The sequence below is a fragment of the Schistocerca americana genome, chromosome 3 (assembly GCF_021461395.2).
Source record: "Schistocerca americana isolate TAMUIC-IGC-003095 chromosome 3, iqSchAmer2.1, whole genome shotgun sequence".
Taxonomy (NCBI): domain Eukaryota; kingdom Metazoa; phylum Arthropoda; class Insecta; order Orthoptera; family Acrididae; genus Schistocerca; species Schistocerca americana.
In genome coordinates, this window is record NC_060121.1 from 573,984,973 (window position 1) to 574,001,850 (window position 16,878).

The 16,878-nt window shown below is 43.7% G+C and overlaps 1 protein-coding gene across 1 annotated transcript in view; it reads right to left on the minus strand.

Moving 5' to 3' along the window:
* LOC124607260 (juvenile hormone esterase-like) overlaps nucleotides 1-16,878 on the minus strand; it is an 89,821-nt gene that overhangs the window by 53,797 nt on the left and 19,146 nt on the right. Inside the window, exon 4 of the mRNA XM_047139535.1 lies at nucleotides 7,764-7,949. Coding sequence (XP_046995491.1) covers nucleotides 7,764-7,949 — 186 coding nt within the window. The remainder of the gene's footprint in view (nucleotides 1-7,763; nucleotides 7,950-16,878) is intronic.

A 16,878-nucleotide genomic window follows, 5' to 3' on the forward strand; every position in this document is an offset into this window, starting at 1 on the left:
GCCGTCCTACTGGCCTGGGTTCGATTCTTGCGTGGTCAGAGATTTCCTTCGCTCAGGGACTGGGTGTTCTATTGTCTTCGTCATCATTTCATCCCCATCCGTCGCGCAGGTCGCCCAGTGTGGCGTCGAATGTAGTAAGGCCTGCACCAAGGCGGTTGGACCTGCCCCACAAGGAGCCTCCCGGTCAATGACGCCAAATGCTCATTTCCATTTTCTGGGAAGTGGTACGCGGCGATCGCTTGAGATATACGTAATTCATGAACTGCTCAGTTGGTCGATTGGATCTCATCTGACTTCTCTGGTAGCTTCGGTCGTCCGGAACGTGGAAAGGTGGCTCTCGAAATTCTCAAATCATGGTTCTTAGGTGTACATGATCAACCTCCGACGTCAAACAATATGGTGCAGTTGGGGTCAGTGGAAACTTAACATTACCTACTTACAGGAACTGGAATTTCGACGAATGGTCACGATGACATGGAAATCCTGCGAAAGACGCATCACACAATACATGTCCAAAATTCTGTGGTAATTCAATGTGTAAATCCAGCCCTACTCTGCACACTGGTCCGGTGTGGAAAGAAATAAATGCACTGGCGCAGAGACATGACAGAATTTTACTAGATAATCCTCCAGGACCTTATCGAGCACCATATTTCCCCATAAAGTCAGGTCGAGGTTCAATGTATCAAGTTTAAAATTTTGGCCCATACTCAGTGCAGACTTCAAGGTGTAGTTGCCCGAGTGTGGTGCCAAGACAGCATCAATGGAGAAACGCCCTCAATGCATGATGTCGTTGCAAATCTCATACACCATCGGTAAGTGCTGATCTGCTTTTTGCATTTACCTGTTGGTCAGTGGTTGGTATCACAGGCGAATATCGCAACAACCTTCGAAGGTCACTGTCGTCACTTCTGTCGTGAGGACTACCCTAACGTTGAGGCACTTGCAGAAATACTACAGACAGACCATCATAACCTTGATGGCCAGACAGCAGACTCTCTTTTAACAAACTTCTCCACTGAAGACATCACTGATAGGCTAACCAAAGGGGCTCTCAGCCGATCGATAGGACCAGATGGCCTGCTGTTTTAACTTTATAGGACCTTCGAGGACTGCGATAGAGGTAAATGCACCAGGAACTGCTGCCCACTATGACGTCGCCATCTCCAGCATTTCTGGTTAGCCTTATTATTCCGATACCTAAACATCAGGAGAGACTCAACCTGACAGCTATCGGCCAAAAACTTTACTCAACTCAGATTTTAAGATTTTTATGCATCTTCTCTCGATGCATCACAGACGATTCGTATACCATATCACAGAAGTTCTACGGCGGAGATCCTACTATACTATACTATCAACGCTATGTGATTATGAAGACGTCATAACCATTGCAGCAGTCTGTCGATTGCAGGGAGCCATGGCTGTCATCAACTTCGATCAGGCATTTGATCGTGTGAACCACACTTTCCTCGCAAAAATGATGGAACGTATGGCTTTCCCACTTGGCTTGATTCTGATGGTCAATGGACAGATGACAACATCGATGTCGATAGCACTGTTAGTCAGACACTGTTATCTCCTCTCAGTGACCATGTACGCCATCACACTAGAATCACTTTTCTACAGCCTGCGACGTCGTTTATCAGGAATCATTCTGTGAGGACACACATTCAAATACCATGCCTATGGCCGACCGGGGTGGCCGAGCGGTTCTAGGCACTACAGTCTCGAACCGTGCGACCGCTACGTCACAGGTTAGAATCCTTCCTCGGGCATGGATGTGTGTGATGTCCTTAGGTTAGTTAGGTTTAAGTAGTTCTAAGTTCTAGGGGATTGATGACCTCAAATCTTAAGTCCCATAGTGCTCAGAGCCCTTTGACCATGCCTATACAGATGACCTCACCAGTAATTGAACTAGGTAGTTTCTGGGTCAACTTACATTCTACAGGCTGGAACCGCTCGACCGCTACGGTCGCAGATTCGAATCCTGCCTCGGGCATGGATGTGTGTGATGACCTCAGATGTTAAGTCCCATAGTGCTCAGAGCTATTTGAAACATATGAACCAGCTTACATTGCTGACACATGTATCCAAGACGGCGGATGTAAGACAGCGGACATAGATGCGGCAATGTCGCACTGACGTCGTGACAGGGTTCAAATGGCTCTAAGCACTATGGGACTTAACATCTGAGGTCTTCAGTCCCCTAGACTTAGAATTACTTAAACCTGACTAACCTAAGGACATCACACACATCCATGCCCAAGGCAGGATTGGAAAGTGCGATCGTAGCGGCTTCGCGGTTCCAGACTGAAGCGCCTAGAACCGCTCGGCCACAGCGGCCGGCACGTAACAGGCAATTCAAATTTTGGCAGGAAATAGGACAAATAGGGTGCCTCTACTAAACTAACTTCTTTCACCCCTCTCACATTCCTATGCTGTTACCCAACCCTCATCGCAACCCTGCTCCTGGAAATGGAGCGCAACGGTCAGTCTCTTTCCAGCTGCCAAAGACGAAAGTTAAGTTAGTGTACTTCATTTATTTTTGGTGAAAAAACTAAAGATCGCTCCAAATTACACATCTATAGGCATTGTGCTACAAGAGTGCCTAAAATCATAATAAAATTGAAGATGTCACACAACTGGTGTTACCCTGCTGGAAAAAAATTCACAATACCGTTTGACACTAGTAGCAGGCGAAGACAAAATAGACAGTAACTCTAAAGAGACACCCTTCCTTCACCTACATATCGAAATAAATTTCTCTGCTCCACTTGACAAATGGCGAGAAAATGACTCATCTAAAGTGATAACTGAAACAACCCCCTAAACTAATATATGAATAAAAATTATAGTGTTAAAAAACTAGAACTGCAGTGTGTTAAAAAATCGGACTACACATACCTGCCACTGATGATAAAATATGATTACGCAGAGAGTAACATCACTTCGATTATAAACAACTGCCGTATGCTGCTGCGGGATAGTATACCAACAGGAAAAAGCTTGTTAAATTACTGGGTATTACCACTGAGGAGGTTAAAGACTGTAACACACCACACTCATAATCACGTATTTCACGCACAGCGTGCCGCAGCATGAAGTCCCGGGATGCTGGTCGGGAGGAGCGGGGAGAGGGTGGTTGATGCATTGTGGTGGGGTGGGGTGGTTCGCTCGGCGCTCTGACCACAACAGCAGCTTGTAGCGAGGCTGTCACACATCCTGCCGAATGTCGCGAAACCTATAGCCGCCGGCGGAATTATAGCTGTTGCCCGCAGCGAGTCATGCAGGTTCATTACACGTGGCTATTGTTTGACGAGACAACTACCTCTACATAAGCTGGCTTCGTGAACAATTGAGGAACCCTCAACGGACAGTGGTCACTCCCCAAACTGACGAACAAAGGCTGGACTGGTTCATCTGGCACAAAGGCGTCCGCAAACAATACTCTCTTTGGTCTGGCCAGCTTGCTGCCCTGATTTTCTGTAACTACTTGCTGTCACCTCCAGATTCTGGGATTAGAAGAATATTTACTTTCGGAGCTCTGTCAGTGAGAAATGCTTCGCCAATCGCGAGTTAATTTACCGATATCGAAACTGATGTCAGCTGCAATATCCGATTTCACGCTCCAAAATGATGAAATTTGTGACAGTTTTATGCTGAAATCATCGAGGAGAATATAAAAACTTTCAGAATTTCTCGTATTTTCACATCGTTTGCCAGAATATCATAAAATTTATGCGACTGTTCTCGATATTAACAACACAGCAGTATGCTACTGATTGCTTTTATAGTACAACACGGAAGATGTACAGTGGAATTTATATCTCTGGAGACTCGGAACTTTGGCGAGATCATTACGTGGCACATGCTGCACACCATTAATACGGAGAAACTTACCTCGTGTGTGAAGATTTTTACACGAAAACTCGAAAATAAAGGAAAGTGATAGTTCCACTCGTATTTTTTAAAGAATACCGATGTCAGTGACGTAACAGATTCCAGATCATCCTTGTACATGACGAAGTCAACTAAGGATTTAATACTTATAATAATACTATTTCTCTTGTCTTGAATACCATTAAATGCGACTTCCACCGATGTTTCACCATCTAGATGCAAAAAACACATCAAAATCAATGTTCTCGCAGCCAAATAAATAAGGGAAATCTAGAATGGCAATATACCTCGCAGTCGAACAAGAGGCTTCTCGAAGTCACTGACTTGCTGGACCAACGATACAAAGGGAGAGAGAGAGACTTGTAACGACCTGTCTCACTACACCCCCGATAAAAATATGTGACATCACTGATCACACCTCCTCACGAGTAGAACAAGAGGCTTCTGTTTCTGGTCTGCAGAAATCAGTCACAGATAAATAAAATGCACAAGTAAAGACACTTCCAGCAAGCCGTTAAACGTTCTTATTGGAAAGACTGGTCGTCCTGGAAGCAAAACCGAAATATTTGACTGTTAATCAAGGATTAATAAGTGAACAGTCAATTTCTGTGTGATTTCAAACTTTCTGGATGTACAGGATCTGTCTGATACTCGGGTAAGTAAAATCGGCCCCATGTAGGAAATCATTCGGCTGGGCAAAGCTCTTTGATGCCTCTCACTACAGATACTACAGATACCTCTATTCCTCCATCATACCTGTATCCGCCGGCAACTTTTAGCACTGAAATATGGTCTCCAGTGCGTATTCCCGTTTGTCATATTTAGAGCTGTACGTTAAATGAGTGCTATTTCGTGTTGAAGTTTTCCAGAATAATTTCTCTGCATCCCTTCAGCTGGTGTGTTAGACTGGCCGAAGCTACCTTATGGTGCTTCTCACGGGCTATCCCATCTTTCACAGTCCTTCAGCTAGTGTGTTATACCGGTAAAAGCTACTCTTCGGCACTTCTCATTGCTGATACCTGCACACCTATACAGTGATGGCATGTCGGATCCTAACAGTCGTCGATGTCCATGTGCTGACAACAGCTCTTTACGTACGTACAACCACTTTTTAATGCGGACTCACCGCCGGAGCGCTGTCGAAGAACGTCACCCAGGGGTTAGGCAGCTGGCGGCGTGGCACGCAGTTCATCAACCACATCTCACCACGGAAATGAGTGCCGCATCATACATCGTCGTTACTGGTAAATACCCGACGAAATTCAAACTCCATACCATCATCCTGGAAGCCGTTCCCCACTGCCTGAGTTGCTATGTGGACGACACAACGAACACCGTTTCTTCTGCGATGCTGCAGCGGTTGTATAGATCCCTCTCAAGCACAAACTGGATTTTTATCCCTGGGTACCAGAAATGGACCCTTGAACGTAACTGATTTTTTTGAGGTCTTTGCTAACAATACTACATAGTGAGACATGTCAGATACCAGTCACATTTGGTGACTACTTAGGGAGCATACTTTTCGAACCATCGCGCAACTGGAACCTCCACGGTGAGCGGGTTTGATAGGTGCAGCTCTGTTCTCATGATCACCAAAGGCTCGACGTTGCTTTCTGAAGGCATGTCCCCAAACGGTGTCTTCAAAACGAGCGGTCGCCGATTCGTTTTTGGATTACGAGAGCATCTTTGAGTTATTTTTTTCTGTTTCAGGTGTTAAATAAATGAGTTTTATGTTATCCCTTTTACGCTGTATACCTAAAAAATACACAAAATTGTTTCCTTCGCTACCTGTGTTCTGTAATTTCTTGTCAATGGATAAAAGTTAATTTGGGGGAAAGTGGTGTTTGAAGTAAGAACTATGATTATTATGTTCATGTTTATAAATTTGTTTTGTTATCAACATTCCAAACTAAATCGTTGTATTTTCTAATGACGGAAACCATTCTTGTAAAATTTATTTATCAGTGCAATAAAGAGCGGTAAAAAGAAAAAGAAAATATGCAGCGCTGCGGTTTAACGAAGAAAGAAAGGAAAAAAAGTCGATGAGGTGACTGTTTGCGATAATCAGGAAATCCTGGTTCGAGTTCCGGTCCGGTACAAATTTAATTGTCGTCCTTCCCTCGTATAGCTGATGATTGTCGATATTCGCAACTGCGATTACATTTCTTGTATGAATGTAGTTGGTTCGGTGCACCTTTGTGTCATTTTGAATGTCGTGTCGCACCAATTAACTTCATGAAAGAAACGAAACTCAAAGCAGTAGGTGGTAGCTTGTCGTCTGCATTGAAATTGGCGAAGTCGACTCTACAGAGGGGTTCAACAATTAATGCAATACCTTTTTCTGAAAACAGGTGGGTTTTATCCAAGATCCAATACACCATATTATTTCCCACTCTCTTTGCTACAAAACCCTATTTTTCAACATAATCTCTGTTCAATGCGATGAACTTACACCACATTACTGGGAGGACCCGTATTCCCGCACCATACCACTGTATTGGTCGAACTCGGAGGGAATGCCTTGCTGCATCAATAACCACCCCATCATTCACGTATTGCTTCCCGTGGAGTGCATTCTTCGTTGGGTCAAACAGATGGAGGTATGAAGGTGCGAGACCCGGGATATGGGGTCGATGAGGAACAGTCGAATTGAATGTTTGTGAGCTCCTCTCGCATGCACAGACTTGTGCGAGGTCTTTCGCTGTTATGGAGAAGTTCATTTGTTTTTTTTATCGCAACGAACACACTGAAGTCGTTTCTTGAATTTCTGGGGCCGGCACGCCAGAGATTGGGCAGATTTTCGTGACCATGTTGCGATGATGAGAGAGGGCTTGCGAAACGACTCACTGTGCTTTTGTTCATTGCCAGGTCGTATCAGACATTTTGCAAGAGCCTAACCGTGTCTGCGATGCTCTGATTTTCCACACCTCAGCTACAGACGCCATTTGGGTGGCTATGTACAGAACCGCCAGTTATTGGAACGTCATAAATTACCGTAGTCGAGGCGGGAATATTCCGCAAAGTGCCACAACAACCTCGGCATTTTTTCAACCAAAGCAGGTGGAGCAAAAAATGTGTTGCAATACTTGCGGAGCGCCTTTCAAATCTACACGACAACTAAGGAACACTTCCGTATCAACTGGACAAAAAATAATATGTATTTAAAAGGTAGTATTGGAAACGGAAATGATGTGTTTATCATCCAATGCCAGTGCTCAAGTAGCAGCTTCAACACAGCTAAGCTGATGAATTTCATGTACGAGATATTGGAAAGTCCACGTTTTAACTTTCTACCCACTTCATAGTTAACGAAATTTTTAGAAGGAAAGCGTCTCCAATGAAAACGTTATGGCAGCCGCAAACCTTAGAGACTGATTCTAAAAGGCTGGGATCTATTCACTTGAAAAAATATGAGCCAGAGTGAACTGACCCTTTCATTGTATTTAAAATGTTCATTTAACGGTCGCAAACCTTATCAGGACTATCAGAATCTATGTATTTTGGGGCAAAGAAATTATATACAGGCGAACAAGGGATGGTGAAAGGCTGAGAGCATGTGCCTGTTCCGAATACCGTGTACCTGTTTCTATCTTGGATATAGCTGACAGCATTTTTGCATCGACACTTAATAGTTAATATGTTGCCTTTCGTTACACTTAATTACTAAGAAGAAATACTTGCTGTTAACGTCACTGTTAGTTACACAACAATTCAGCCTCCCAAAGAATATGGTACCGTCGAACGATTTTGTATCCTTACACTAGGAGACAACGAAGTCCGAAAATCGGCGCATATTTACTTGACAAACACCACAGCCTGTTACTGTCCAGTTGGTAAGGTTCACTTTGCCTTGCACAAACCTGCAGTCAAAGGTGACGTGAGATGCAGGGAGACAGCGTCGCCGCCAGCGCTGCGTCCGTCCAGCGTCACACGTTGAGGATCACCGCCGAAGCGCGCAATATTGCTCTGCACCCAGGAGAGCGCCAGCAGCTGGTCTTTGAGTCCCGCGTTGCCAGGGATCACCACGTCCCTAGTACTCAGGAAACCTGAAATCAAACTGACATCTTAACAGCGCTATCGTGTCTGGACCTCACACGACTGGTAGATAACGGGTGATGCAATAAAGGCAACAACTGCGAATTTCATCTCTCAAAAATGTTTCATCAAACTTAAATGTTTACTGGTACGTGGAGTGATCCATCTTCTAACAAAAGCCTCTATAGTGCGAGTAAAATTGCTTGATGGTGGACAGATGACGCATGTTGTAGCCCTGGATTTATGCCCACGTCCTGACCGAACCACAACTTCCTGATGGGCAATGTACCGAGAATACGTCAGTCAACAACAGCGGCAGGAACTCGCTTTGTTCACAGTGATTAAAGCTAAACTTAACCATTTGTCGGAATGTGTGTGGAAATCCGTTAAGTTGGAAAAAAATGGAAAAACATTTTTGTCTACCGTTATGCATTTAGCAGTTTGTAGGGAAGCAGCCTACTCACGCCGTATAAAATTCACATCAGTCTTTCCATTGTGTGCCAGCCAGTCCCTGTAACTAGCTCTGACGTCATAAATGTTGCACAATACTTTAAAAATCAAGTAAATAACCTGAAACGTTTCTAGCATGTCAGGAGTAATACTAAATCAATATGTGTTGAATATCAGTTCAATAACTTTATCCATTTTCGAAATTTGGATGTTCTTCTGTAAAAATCATTGGCGCAACAGAAAAGAGCTAGAAACTTAAAAATTTATATTTATATTCCTTTTTCATAATAATTTAGTAGAAACAGTATTCTGGATCTCACAAATTAAAATTTTAGTAGAAATTCATGATTTTCTGATTTTTATCTTAATAATTAAGGAAGCAAGATAGATTAAGTTGGCGAATAAATAAAGCTAGGATGTTTAAATTTTCGTAGAAGGGAGATCCGCTATAATCATAGAGATATGAGAAGTTTCAACTAAATAACTATAAAACTATAGCGATAGCGCATCTCCAAAGGGCAAGTTCAGAGCTCGTCTACTGAGTGTAGTGTAATTAAATTAATTCTCTCGCCTAAAATATTTGACTTAGCCACGTCAGACTTTTATTATGATTACTTACCTGTGTGCTGATTGCACATTTAAATTGAGAGATTCATCGGCCATCAGCAAAGGAACCAATGATTTATTCAATAACTTAAAGTGATGCATTACTAGCCCAGCGGCTAGTCGGGAGAGCCGATTTGATCAGGCGTTCCCTTAGCCGACCGCACCGCGGCTTTACATATAAGAACGCTGCGTGAGAGAGAAAGGCCCCAGTTCTCTCCAGACACTGATTAGCATATCATCTGTGCCGTGAGGCGCGTCGCATCGGTATCATTGCTATAAACAGCCTCGGATGCCGTAATAAGTTACTCGGGATACGCGTAACCATGAAATCGTTTTCGAGTGAAATGTTAATTCTGGGATGACTTTAATGATCTATCCTCAGTTTGCGTATGTCGTATTTTCACGTGCCGCCGCGGGACAGACATTCTACCATTATTTAGCGTGGCGTTTGATGAACATTATCATCAAATTAAAACCTTTAATTTGAACAGTTATAGTTGCATCAGCGCATTAGACTCTGAACTGCTCTGGTAGTTGGATTGTGTGGATTCCTTTTTTTTTGTCTGTGACTTTCAGAATATAGTGAACCTTTTATAGAGAATGGTTTTTGATTATGAATCCCAGACAATCTCCTAATTCCTCAGAGCTATAAGCTGTAGCTATAAGTGTATTTCTCAGATGAAGTGGGCACTAGGAATTCTAATTACAGGCTTCTCGTTTTGCTAATCACTTTCTGGTTGCCAGTATTGTAGTTAGAGAGCCAGTGTTGAGAACGGCAAACAACAGGAATAAATAAATAATAGGAACATTCTACATTTTATAATTACAATTATTCCACCCGCCGCCCCACATATGTTGCTAATCGGCCGGGAAATGCATCTTTCTACATTACATTCTACATTATATATAACAATAATTTCCACCCGCCGCCCCACAAGTTGTTAAGGTTCTGCATTCCATACATTGTTTCAAGTATACTATCAGCTGTTTGTATTCTTTTGTGGCAAAATAAATGCAACATTGCAAAATTTCCGCTTATTGCTTTAATTTTGGATACCAGTGTACCTATGGTGAGGACATGCTACCTTCAGTGCAGATTCACACCAAGCTCCAACTTTTATGTGAATTGGTGAAAATTTTCAACTTTTCCCATTGGTTTTAATTAATGACCTCTGGTAGCTGATGTCTTTAAATCCTTTTTTGTGTTGATTCTTGGTAGCTACAGGATTAAAATTGTGTCTTTGCTTTCGTACAACACCTAAGAATGGACACTAGGTAATTATCGAAAGAACTGCTACCCAAAAATATCAGTGACGTGGGTCGAAGAACTTGAGATCTCAGGAAAACAGGGAAAAGAGAAACATTCAGAGAAAAAGTAAAATGTTGCGTGGGATTCCAGGAAGGATAAAAAGCTCCAAATCGACAGATTAATGATGACAACAACGAACGCGAAGAAAGAAAATCTACTGTAAAGGAAAAAAGCTAAAAGAAAGAGATGAGTCATTTCAAGTGGTGTTCGATACACCCAAGAAATTAAAAATCTTGATGCGTGAAGAATAAACTACAAGCGGCGATCAAAAAACGTGATCTATGGCATCGTTATTACCAAACGTGTCCTAACAGGACGCTGTGGAAGGAAAAATACTCGTAGACGTCCACTGGAGACTCAAGAATATGTATAGGGCAGCATGTCTAGTGATAACCGCCATTGTGGAATGCTACTCCAAGTTCCATACTGGTCGAAGTTCACAAAAGAGTCTGATCGATCTGGAAGGCCAGCCTCATCATTATGGACGAGACACTCAAGCATCCGTCCTACAGACCTCATCTTTCCGCAAACTTTCTGTCCCCTGAAGGGTTCCCAATTCCTGTCGGGCAGAGATGCACAGGAGGAACTTCCAGACATCTTCGGCAGCAGGACACGGTGTTATATCAACGGTTATCTTCAGCCTAGTGCGTCGGTGGGATGATTCCCTCAATACACACGGCGATTTTGCCTGACTGGTATACCAGTTCATCTACATCTACATCACATGGATGCTCTGCAAATCACACATAAGTGCCTGGCAGATAGTCCATCGTGCACTTTCACAATAATTCTCCATTGTTCCAATCTCTATCAACGTGCAGAAAAAAACGAACACCTATATCTTTCCGTGCGAGCTCTGATTTCCCTTATTTTATTATGATGATCATTTATCCCTACGTAAGTCGGCGGCAACAAAATATTTTCCCATTCGGAGTAGAAAGCTGGTGATTCAAATTTCGTGAGAAGATTCCGCTACAGCAAAAAACGCCTTTGTTTTAATGATGTCCACCACAAATTCTGTACCATGTCAGTGACGACACTCTGACCCCTATTACTCGATAATACAGAACGTGCTGCTCTTCTTTGAACTTTCCTGATGTACTCCATTAACTCTATCTGGTAAGGATTCCACACCGGGCACCAATACTCCAAAAGAGGACAGCAAGCGTAGTTTAGGCAGTCCATTTAATAGATATGTTGCCTCTTCTAAGTGTTCTGCCAGTAACACAAAGTCTTTGATTTCCCTTCCCCAAAACATACTCTATGTCTTCTTTCGAATTAAGTTGATCGTAATTGTAAGTTCTAGGTATTTAGTTGAATTTACGGCCTTTAGATTTGACTGATTTATGGTGTAACGGAAGTCTAACACATTTCTTTTAGTACTCATGTGGATATTCCTTTTTATTTAGGGTCAATTGGCAATTTTCGCACCATACACGTATTTTTTATGAAACTTTTGCAATTTTTTTAATCTTATGATGGCTTTACTAGGCGATAAACGACAGCGCCATCTGCAAACAACCGAAGACTGCTGCTCAGATTGTTTCCCAAATCGTTTATATCGATTACGAACAGCAGAAAGCCTAGAACACTGTCTTTGGGGACGCCAGAAATAGCTTCTGTATTACTCGATGACTTTCCGTCAATTACTACTCGATTGTTCGGCCTTCGAATGGAAACTTTTTGATTGCCTCCTATAATTTAACGAGAATCAACATCAAGTGATGAGGGAACAAGAACTAAAATATTAACAGCGGTCCACAGACCACTACGAGGCAAGCTGAGTGAGTGAGAGGATTGTTCTATCAATGCTATATTCAAAAGCATTTCTAATTTTCCACATATCGTCACATCTAAAGCTTCAGGTATTACATTTATGTATATGGCATGGACGGATTTTGGAAAATGATACGGAGTCAGTGGAAAATTCACCCTAGCTAATGGAACTGGATAAAAAGCATCGTTAATTTGTCACCGTGTGATGCACGTTATTAATGAAATGCCATTGATTCCTAATTTATTGATACGAGTCTAAATAGCCAGAAGTGTCTACCAGACATGCTGCCGCAGGTCGGAAGATATCCTATGGGACATACACCTGTCAGTTTGATATCAACATGGTGGATGTGCTGACAGTCCCACACATATAGCTACAGACAGTCTTAACAGATGATATGGAGATCAATGGATGGTTTGGGAAACACAAAATGACCTACCGGTACTCGCTCAGCATACGAAACTCCTCTGTATTTTTATTTGTAGGGAAAACCAAAGGAATAACGAATGTCCGTGAAATGAAATCTGACAATTCGAGATGAAATATGGTTGTTGTATGGTCTGCCCAGAATAGATTTATAGCATGTACCGTTGTTCAGGATAAGTAATCTGTGTACTTGATATGGTAACCATAGAAATAAATACAGGAGTTACTTGTTGTATATATTTGGTACAGCAGGGTAGGGGTTTGTGGTACCACACCTCCCGACTGCGGGAAAGTGGTCTGTGCTATTGTTATCTTGCCACCTTTTGTTCAAGATCAACACCCGTCAAGTCCCTGAAGCTCTCTTCGAAGACTCTTCCAAATGTCACATGAAAATGATACAGTTCCAGTTTAAAAAATGTTTCTTAATTTGGAAGTCATAAATGGCCAAGATTACTTGAATATTTCACTGGTGTAGGGCTGTGTCTTTCACTAGTAAGCATAGTATCCTAAGGCCTGGTTTCTAACCTCATAAGTAATTCAGTTTTGAATCAAAATCATGAAGAATGACGGCCGATATTTTCCAGCATAAGAAGCTACTCTGGTTCTGCCAACAGCCTTCTCACAGAGGGCGGAGAAACGGATGGAGGCTCTGGGTGCTCTCTTGCCCTTGAGGTTGGAAACTACGTCTAAAAGGCGGAAGAATCAGCAACGATCACCCGCACGGGAATACATAAGGCTATGGAAAACGCTCCATTAAATACAGGTAATGTGATCCACAGGACAAGTGACCAGTAACTGGAAAGGTGTCGTGATGATCTCTTCATTGGCAAAAGATTCTGGACTAGTCCTCTCTCAGATCTCTGGGAAGGGTCAGCCATGGTGGATACGACCAAGAAGAAAATGTTGAATAACCAACGAAACGATAAGGTTCTACGGGTCGGGAAGTGATTTGTCAGAAGTCTGAACGTATTAGAATGGCTAGATAAATTGAAAAGGAAAATACCAAGGCTCAATCTAGACATACTGACAGGACGTACTGAGAGTCACCGAAGAGAAATGGAAAGATGACGAGGACCTTTGGTAAGTTGAGTATAGGGTATTATCAACAGCAACAGAAACTGGTATAACGGGAGTAGGACTTATCATGAATAGGGAGGTAGAACAGACAGTGAGTAGTTATGAACACTTCAGTGATAGAATTTTATCATCAGAATCGACTGGAAACCAACGCCGATAACAATAATTTACGTTTACACGACGACATCACAAGCAAAAGTTGAAGAGATGGAGAAAGTATATGAGGATATGAGGAAGGGGTTATTATGTACACAAAGGAAGATGACAATCTAATAAACAGGCGGACTCAAATGCTGTTGTATGGGAAAGAATAGCTGAAAGGGTTATGGGAGAATATTGACTTGGTAGTAGAAATGTGAGCAGAGAAAGATTAATTGAGTTCTGCAGTAAATTACATGTGGTAATAGCGAATTCTGTGTTCAAGTACCTCAAGAGGGGAAGGTGTTCCTGGATAAGGTTGGGAACAGCGGGAAGATTCCAGTTAGATTACATCATGGTCGGGCAAAGATTCCGCATTCAGATATTGAATTTTAAGCAGATACAGACTCATATCAAAATTTGGTAATAATGAACAGTAGAATGAAATCGAAGAGACAACTCAGGAAGCATCAATGCGCAACGAAGTCGGATAGGGAAGTACTTAGAAATGAACACATACGCTTGAAGTCCTCTGAGACCATAGACACTGCGATAATGAATAACTTATCAGGTAGTTCAGTTGAAGAGGAGTGGAAATCTCTAAATAAGGCAGTCTCTGAAATTGGACAGAAAAGCATAGGTACAAGGAAGGTAACTGCGAAGAAACCATGGATAACAGAAGAAATACTTCAGTTGATCTGCGAAAGAGAGATTAAAAGTGTTTTGGAAATTCAAGAGTAGTAAAATACAAGTCACTTAGGAGTGAAATAATTAGGATATGCACGGAGCTGACGGTGAACTACACTCCTGGAAATGGAAATAAGAACACCGTGAATTCATTGTCCCAGGAAGGGGAAACTTTATTGACACATTCCTGGGGTCAGATACATCACATGATCACACTGACAGAACCACAGGCACATAGACACAGGCAACAGAGCATGCACAATGTCGGCACTAGTACAGTGTATATCCACCTTTCGCAGCAATGCAGGCTGCTATTCTCCCATGGAGATGATCGTAGAGATGCTGGATGTAGTCCTGTGGAACGGCTTGCCATGCCATTTCCACCTGGCGCTTCAGTTGGACCAGCGTTCGTGCTGGACGTTCAGACCGCGTGAGACGACGCTTCATCCAGTCCGAAACATCCTCAATGGGGGACAGATCCGGAGATCTTGCTGGCCAGGGTAGTTGACTTACACCTTCTAGAGCACGTTGGGTGGCACGGGATACGTGCGGACGTGCATTGTCCTGTTGGAACAGCAAGTTCCCTTGCCGGTCTAGGAATGGTAGAACGATGGGCTCGATGACGGTTTGGATGTACCGTGCACTGTTCAGTGTCCCCTTGACGATCACCAGTGGTGTACGGCCAGTGTAGGAGATCGCTCCCCACACCATGATGCCGGGTGTTGGCCCTGTGTGCCTCGGTCGTATGCAGTCCTGGCTGTGGCGCTCACCTGCACGGCGCCAAACACGCATACGACCATCATTGGCACCAAGGCAGAAGCGACTCTCATCGCTGAAGACGACACGTCTCCATTCGTCCCTCCATTCACGCCTGTCGCGACACCACTGGAGGCGGGCTGCACGATGTTGGGGCGTGAGCGGAAGACGGCCTAACGGTGTGCGGGACCGTAGCCCAGCTTCATGGAGACGGTTGCGAATGGTCCTCGCCAATACCCCAGGAGCAACAGTGTCCCTAATTTGCTGGGAAGTGGCGGTGCGCTCCCCTACGGCACTGCGTAGGATCCTACGGTCTTGGCGTGCATCCGTGCGTCGCTGCGGTCCGGTCCCAGGTCGACGGCCACGTGCACCTTCCGCCGACCACTGGCGACAACATCGATGTACTGTGGAGACCTCACGCCCCACGTGTTGAGCAATTCGGCGGTACGTCCACCCGGCCTCCCGCGTGCCCACTATACGCCCTCGCTCAAAGTCCGTCAACTGCACATACGGTTCACGTCCACGCTGTCGCGGCATGCTACCAGTGTTAAAGACTGCGATGGAGCTCCGTATGCCACGGCAAACTGGCTGACACTGACGGCGGCGGTGCACAAATGCTGCGCAGCTAGCGCCATTCGACGGCCAACACCGCGGTTCCTGGTGTGTCCGCTGTGCCGTGCGTGTGATCATTGCTTGTACAGCCCTCTCGCAGTGTCCGGAGCAAGTATGGTGGGTCTGACACACCGGTGTCAATGCGTTCTTTTTTCCATTTCCAGGAGTGTAGCTGCATGAAAAATCTGAAGAAGTCGAGAAAGAATGAGTCTCGGAAAGACTGACTTAGTGCATAGAAAAGGCAAAACAACCTACTGTGAAATTAAAAGCAGAGGTGGTTGTACCAAAAGTACTGTCGGGTTTCCAACGTTATATGCAGTGGAGAGAGCGGACATGTGTAAAGTGTACACTGCAGTTCTTCGTGAAGGGCAAGACATGTCTTGCGGTGTAACAGAAGAAACAGGAGTTGAAAGGAAGAGATAGGGGATCCAGCATTAGTATCAGAATTTTAAATATCTTTGGATAACGTGACATCAAAGGATGCGTAAGGGACAGATAACACTACACTGGAAATTCTAAAATCATTGCAGGACATGGCAACAGATCGACTATTCACATTGGTGTGTTGAATTTATCGACTGATGACTTACCACCAGAATTTCGCAACAGCATCCTCGACACAATTCGGAAGCTTGCAACAGTCGACAGGGCGATCATTATTGAACAATCAGCTTAAAAACACTTACATACAAGTTTCTGACAAGATTAATATACAGAAGAATGAAGAAAAGAATAGAGAAACTGTTAGATGCTGATCTTTTGGCTTCAGGAAAGACAAAGGCATCAAAATGGCTCTGAGCACTATGGGACTTAACTTCTGAGGTCATCAGTCCCCTGGAACTTAGAACTACTTAAACCTAACTAACCTAAGGACATCACACACATCTATGCCCGAGGCAGGGTTAGAAACTGCGACCGTAGCGGTCGCGCGGTACCAGACTGTAGAGCCTAGAACCGCTCGGACACTTCGCCCGGCGACAAAGGCATCAGTGAGGCACTTTTAGCGTTGGGGTTCTAATGGAACCACGTCCGAAGAAAAATCAAGACACGTTTACAGGATTTGTCGACTTGGAAAAAACGTTCGTCAATATAAAGTGGTGCA